This window comes from Gossypium raimondii, chromosome 3 (assembly GCF_025698545.1).
Source record: "Gossypium raimondii isolate GPD5lz chromosome 3, ASM2569854v1, whole genome shotgun sequence".
Taxonomy (NCBI): domain Eukaryota; kingdom Viridiplantae; phylum Streptophyta; class Magnoliopsida; order Malvales; family Malvaceae; genus Gossypium; species Gossypium raimondii.
The window spans coordinates 25,315,355-25,322,385 of NC_068567.1; the positions used below are offsets into that span (position 1 = coordinate 25,315,355).

General features: G+C 34.5%; 1 protein-coding gene across 1 annotated transcript; it reads left to right on the forward strand.

Moving 5' to 3' along the window:
* The first annotated feature begins 3,100 nt into the window (after positions 1 to 3,100).
* Positions 3,101 to 4,609, forward strand: LOC105795772 (uncharacterized). Its single transcript, XM_012625431.1, has 3 exons — positions 3,101 to 3,217; positions 3,581 to 3,819; positions 3,925 to 4,609. The coding sequence occupies exons 1-3, from the start codon at positions 3,101 to 3,103 to the stop codon at positions 4,607 to 4,609; spliced, it is 1,041 nt and encodes a 346-aa protein (XP_012480885.1).
* Positions 4,610 to 7,031: the final 2,422 nt, after the last annotated feature.

Below are 7,031 nucleotides of genomic sequence, written 5' to 3' on the forward strand. Positions count from 1 at the left end.
AGATGTTTCTATTCAGGATTATGAACTAAATTCCCTAGATACTTAGGGAAGATGAAACCTATGATGAATTTTATTATTTGATTTCTGATTTATGGGATAAATAATTTATTCTTGTTTTCAATTATGTATGTTTATTTCTTATTTTAATATTTCCAGAGATATTAATTAATGTTTAATGTACTCAATTCAGTGGAGAAAAAGGCCCTGTTTAAGAGTAGATCAAGCATAATTGAGTGGAGCTGCATGCAATCTTAGAAATAGGATGACATAAATCAACCAGATTAGAGTCAAATCTAATAAGGTAATCCATAGATCGAGTTAATATGACGATAGGGGTTTTAATTAGAAAGTGATTTCAATTAATCAACATAGATTCAGTTGTTCTTACTCTCAAAAGAGATATTAACATAATTTAGGGATTTCTACGGATCAAGACACAAGTGAATAAATCGTTTAATTCAGATTCATAATAACAGGTGAAGTCTAGGTAGATTCTTTCCTGAGTATTATCTATCTCATTGGTTATCTTCGATTATTTTCCTATTTCATTAGCTGTTGCATTCTTAGTTAATTTAGTTCAGTAACTTTAGATTAAAAACAACCACTCCAATTTTTCAGCTAAATAATAGAAAAACGGTAATTACTAGTACTTTTAGTCCTCGTGGATACGATATTCTCTACTCACCATAACTATAATATTGTTCGATAGGTGCGCTTGCCTTTGTCGTATTTATAGTTAGTTTAGTGATCATCACGTTTTTGGCGCCGTTATCGGGGACTAAAATATTAGGAACACTTTATTTTTATTTTTTTAGTCATTTAATTTTGTTTTTAGTTTAATTTTTACATTCTAGTTTTTCTTTTATTTGCTTCTGGCAGGTTCCTTTATTACTAAGGATATGGGTGATAATTAGAATAATCAACTACCTCCTCCAGTTGCTGCAAATCCTGTAGATCCTACTCTTGTTCCTCGTACTATGTACGATTATGCCAAGCCCACTTTAATTGGGGTTGAATTGAGTATTGTGAGACCCACTATTGTTGCAAATAATTTCAAACTAACACTGAACACTACTCAGATGATTCAACAATTTGTTCAGTTCGATGGTTTGCAAGACGAAGATCCATATACTCATTTGGCCAGTTTTCTAGAAATCTGCAATACTTTCAAAATTGATGGCGTCACTGACGACTCCATTCGCCTATAGTTGTTCCCTTTCTCATTGAGGAACAAAGCTAAGCAGTGGTTGTACTCTTTGTTAGAGTATGCCCAAAGATCAATCATGAGATGGTTGTAATAACATACTTGATTTATCATGTTTATTAATATAAGGCGTTACCATTATTATTTCAGTTTCTTTTCTGTGTATATAAATAAACTGTTTTATAATAATGTCCTGAGAATAATATGATTATTCTTAAAAGTTCCTTAGTCAAGTATTATTGTTGGATAGGACAACGATAATGCATTAAAACTAACGTGTAGTTGATTGATGATAAAGAGTTGTCATTGATATGGAATGTCGAATCATTACATGAATATGTGTGTTAGAGAACAACATATTGGTGACCGTTATGAGTATGTTTCTTGGATTGTTATGTAATTGTCACGACATTACTCATAATGATTAATATTTATATGATCCTCGACTTGAGATCATCATAATCCCAACATCGTGAGTTGTATATTTTGATACGATCAAGCGTACACCGTGAATCGGTCATTCTATAAAGACCGATGTTGGATATACCACAATCTATGTAGAGGGATATGGTTGGTCGATATAGGATAAGTCTCTCCTACATAATGGGAGTAATATCTTAGGCCACTTGATTAAGTGAGACTAGAAATGCATGGCCATGCTCAAATAAGTTGATATTAGATGTCATACTTATTTGTATATCGTAGTCTGCTTAAGATATCAAGGAACATGGAATGGACAATGCAAGTGTGACTATTCCATGACTTGTGTCCAATCCGAGATAAAGGACTTAAGGATTATTGCATAAAGGTTAATCATAAAAAGGTTATGTCGAATCATGATCTCTTGTGACTTAGGTAGCAATGATGCATTGCTAGATGCCACTCATTGTTCGTAGCATTAGAATCGTTCTAGTGTTACTGCTAAGGTTACAAGAACCTACAGGGTCACACCCTATAGTTGAAATGAACGGAATAAACCATAGTTGGTATTGATTTTGGGGTCGCTTGAATTAAATTAATTATAGAATTAATTTAATTCGGTAATCAAATTTCAACACATTATGTACAAGGTTGTTGTGCATATAGTGAGGACATGAATTTGGTTAGCATAAGAATTCAAATAAATATATGGTTTACCGAACTTATATTATAATTAATGTAATTATAATTTTCGGATTAAAATATTATTATATTTATTTAATTCTTAAAAAAACCCTAAAACAAAAGGATATATATAATCCCATTTTTCTTTGTTTGAGTCTAGCAGCCGTCAAAGAAAAATAACTCTCAAAACTATTTTGGGGATTCCTTTCGTTCGTAGTCAACTGGGTGGATTACGTAGAGGTCGGAATCACGATAGATTGCGGTTTGGTTCGACAACAGATCAAACTACTCGTTGTTGAGGTGTGGCTGTCTACTCTGAATAAACATTAGGTAATTTCGCAACCTCTTTCACCCCGATTCGTTCCTCACACATGGATCCCTGGTTAGGATCGCCGAATTTTTATTTTTCGCTGCACCATAGGGGTGCCGGCGATCCAACACTCTTTACCACGAGGTTCCATCACTATATGAGATCAAATAACCGAGAACTTTATATTGCATTACTTCCCACTGGCTAAGTTAGCCAAGTTGAGGAACGGCATCTCTTCCATTGTGTAGATCAATTTAGAGATACTATATGATGCATGGGAGAGGTATAAGGATTTATTGAGAAGGTTCCTTCACCATGGGTTACCTCTATGGCTACAAGTTCAAACCTTTTACAATGGTTTGAATCCTTGAACTAGGCAACTAGTCGACGCAGCAGCCAGGGGAACTCTGAATAATAAAACACCTGAAGCGGCTTATGAATTTGTTGAGGAGATGTCACTGAACAATCATTAGTGGCAAGTCATGAGGACGAAGCCGTTGAAACCAGCTGGTGTCTTTAATTTAGATGCGATCACCATGTTATCAAACCAGTTAGAAATATTAGATAGAAGATTTCATGATTTATATCTTTTTACGCAGGTAAATCCAGTGATGCAATGCGATGCAAATGGAGGTGAAATAAATAATCCAGAATATTTACCCTTCGGTCCTAGCACGGAGAACGAGCATATCAATTATATAGGTAATAATTTTAAAACTCAAAATAACCCTTATAGTAATAACTATAATGTAGGTTGGAGAAACCACCCCAACTTTTCATGGGGTGGTCAAGGAAATCAAAGATCACAACCCCTTTCGGGCTTACAACCTTATAATCCAGAGAAGAAGTTGAACCTTGAATAGATGTTGGCAAAATTTATTACGGCGCCGGAGACTCGTTTTCAAAACACCGAAACAACTTTGAAAAATCAGAAAGTATTGATTTTTAAGCTCGAAAATCAGGTTGAACAGCTTGCTAAATTGGTTTCAGAAAGACAAAAAGGTATTTCACCGAGTAACACCGAACCCAACCCAAAAGAGCATGTGAAAGCAATTACATTGAGGAATGGAAAAGTGTTGGCTGAACCCGAAAAAAAGCTACAACAGAAAACTGATAAGGCAAATGATGAGGGGGTAAAACCCGAAGATATTAAGACACCAGTGGTTAAAGAATATAAACCACCGATCTCATATCCGGCAAAGTTGAAGAAAAACCGCATGGATGAACAATTTGGTAAATTTCTTGAACTTTTTAAAAAATTACATATTAACTTACCTTTTGTTAAAGTTATTTCGCAAATGCCCAGATATGCAAAGTTCTTAAAAGAGCTATTAACAAACAAAAGGAAGTTTGAAGAACTATCCATTGTGGAACTCAATGAGGAATGTTCGGCTATTTTCCAGAATAAACTGCCAACTAAGCTGAAAGATCCAGGAAGTTTTACTATTCCCCATTTTATTGGTAGTTTAAATATTGAGAAAGAATTAGCTGATTTGGGTGCTAGTATTAATTTGATTCCTTATAAAATGTTCAAGCAACTTGGTCTTAGGGAACCAAAACCCACTAGGATGAGTATTCAATTAGCCCATAGATTTGTTAAATATCCTAGGGGTATCATTGAATATGTACTTGTGAAAGTACATAAATTCATATTCCCTGTTGATTTTGTTGTGCTTGACATGGATGAGGGTAGTGAGGTGCCTTTAATTTTAGGTCGCCCCTTTTTAGCCAGTATTAGGGCTATCATTGATGTGGGTGATGGTAAACTTGTGCTTAGGGTAGGTGATGAAGAGATCACTTTTAAAACTTATGATGCCAAGCGATTCTCTAAAGAACAAGATGATTCATGTTATTTTATTGACTCTATTGATCATGTTATTAAAGATTCATTACAGGAAATTGTTCATAAGGACATGTTAGAATTATGTCGTATTCAAGGAGAGGAGGTAGATGACGATAATGCTGTGATAATGAGACGAAAATTGATATAGACTCTAATAAATCTTCACTGAGATAGAAAAATTATGAGGGCATTGAGGTAAACAATGAATTAAAAGTAAAACCCTCTATTGAAGAACATCTCAAATTAGAACTGAAGCAATTACCAAATTCCTAGAGTATGCATTTTTTGGAGACAATTTAACATTACCAGTGATTATTGCTTCATATTTAAAGCCAAATGAGAAAGATGAGTTATTGCAAGTGCTAAAGAAACATAAAAGAGCTATAGCCTGGAAGATTTTTGACATCAGAGGAATCAGTCTTTCTTTTTGCACCCATAAAATTTTAGTCAAAGACGAGTACAAACCATGCGTGCAAGCTCAAAAAAAGTTAAATCTTAACATGAAGGAATTTGTTAAGGCTGAGGTAATTAAACTTCTAGATGCTAGAGTTATTTATCCTATTTCTGATAGTATTTGGGTGAGTCCTGTGCAGGTTGTTCCTAAGAAAGGAGGCATGAGTGTTGTGGTCAATGAGAAAAACGAGTTGATTTCAACGAGAACAACCACGGGATGAAGAGTTTGTATTGACTATAGGAAGTTGAATGACGCCACAAGGAAAGGTTACTTTCCTCTACCATTCATAGATCAAATGTTGGAGAGATTATCTGGTCACATGTATTATTGCTTCCTAGATAGACTTTCTGGCTACTTCCAAATCCTGATAGCTTTTCTGGACCAAGAGAAAAATGACATTTACATGTCCATATGGTACGTTTGCTTATCGAAGAATGCCTTTTTGGATTGTGTAATGCTCCTACTACTTTTCATCGTTGCATGTTAGCCATCTTTGATAAACTTGTAGAAGACATTATGGAGGTATTTATGGATAACTTCTCAGTATTCGGTAATTCTTTCCACCTTTGCCTTAAAAATTTAAAAAGAGTTTTAATGAGATGTGAGGAAACGAACCTTGTGCTTAATTGGGAAAAATGTCACTTCATGGTTCGAGAAGGGATTGTGTTGGGCCATAAAATTTCTATTAAGGGGATTGAGGTTGATAGAGCAAAAATTGAAACCAACAAAAAACTACCTCCTCCTAGTTCAATTGAAGCTATTCGAAGCTTTTTAGGACATACTGGATTATATAAAAGATTTATCAAAGATTTTTCTAAAATAGCTAATCCCTTAATTAATCTGCTAGAAAAAGATGTGCCATTCAATTTTAGTCAGGAATGCTTAGAAGCATTTAGTACTCTTAAGGAAAAATTAATTAATGCCCGATCATGGTTACACCTGATTGGAATTTACCTTTTGAACTAATGTGTGATGCGAGTGATTTTGTAGTAGGTGCAGTTCTTGGAAAATGAAGAGACAAGCATTTTCAGCCAATCTATTACGCTAGCAAGACTTTGGCAGATGCACAAAAAATTTACACTACTATAGAAAAAGAATTGCTAGTTGTGGTTTTTATATTTTATAAATTTAGACCATATTTAATATTGTCTAAAGTTGTTGTTTACACTAACCATTCCTCTTTTCGTTATCTTCTAACTAAATTAAATGTAAAACCTCGACTTATAAAGTGGATTTTATTATTGCAAGAGTTTGATTTGGAAATCCAAGATAAGAAAGGAGCTGAAAATCTTGCAGTAGATCACCTTTCACGATTAGAGAATCCCCATCTCAAGGAGCTTAATGAGAACGAGATAAATGGCTCGTTTCCTGAGGAACAACTCTTGGTCATAACCGATTTTGAAGTTCTTTGGTTTGCAGATATCGCAAATTACTTAGCCACTAATATCCTACAAAAAAGGTTGACACATAATCAAAATAAGCAATTCTTTGCCGATGTGAAAAATTATTTTTGGGAGGACCCTTTTCTTTTTCATGTATGTGCAGATCAAGTAATTCAAAGGTGTATTACAAAATCAGAAGCGAATAAAATCTTGGAACACTGCCAGGAGGACACTACAGTGGAATTAGGATAGCACATAAAACACTTGAATTAGGTTTTTATTGGCCCACACTGTTCAATTACGCTAACAGGTATGTTGCTTCTTGTGATAGATGCCAGAGAACAGGTAATATTTCTAAACGTGTTGAAATGCCTCAAACCTATATGCTTTCATGTAAAAATTTTTACGCCTGGTGTATTGATTTCATGGGCCCATTTTCTAGCTCTTTTGGTAATAAATACATTCTAATAGCAGTTGATTATATGTCAAAATGGGTAGAAGCTTTAGTTTTACCTACTAATGATGCTAGAGTGGTAGTTCGATTTTTTAAGAAGCTTTTTTCTTGATTGGGAACACCTAGAGCGATTATTAGTGATAGGGGTACACATTTTTGTAATGCTCAATTTGATAAGGTCCTTAAGAAGTATGGGGTGCATCATAGAATAACTACCCCTCATCACCCTCAAACTAGCGGGTAAGTTGAAGTAGCAAATTGAGAACTCAAACGCATCCTA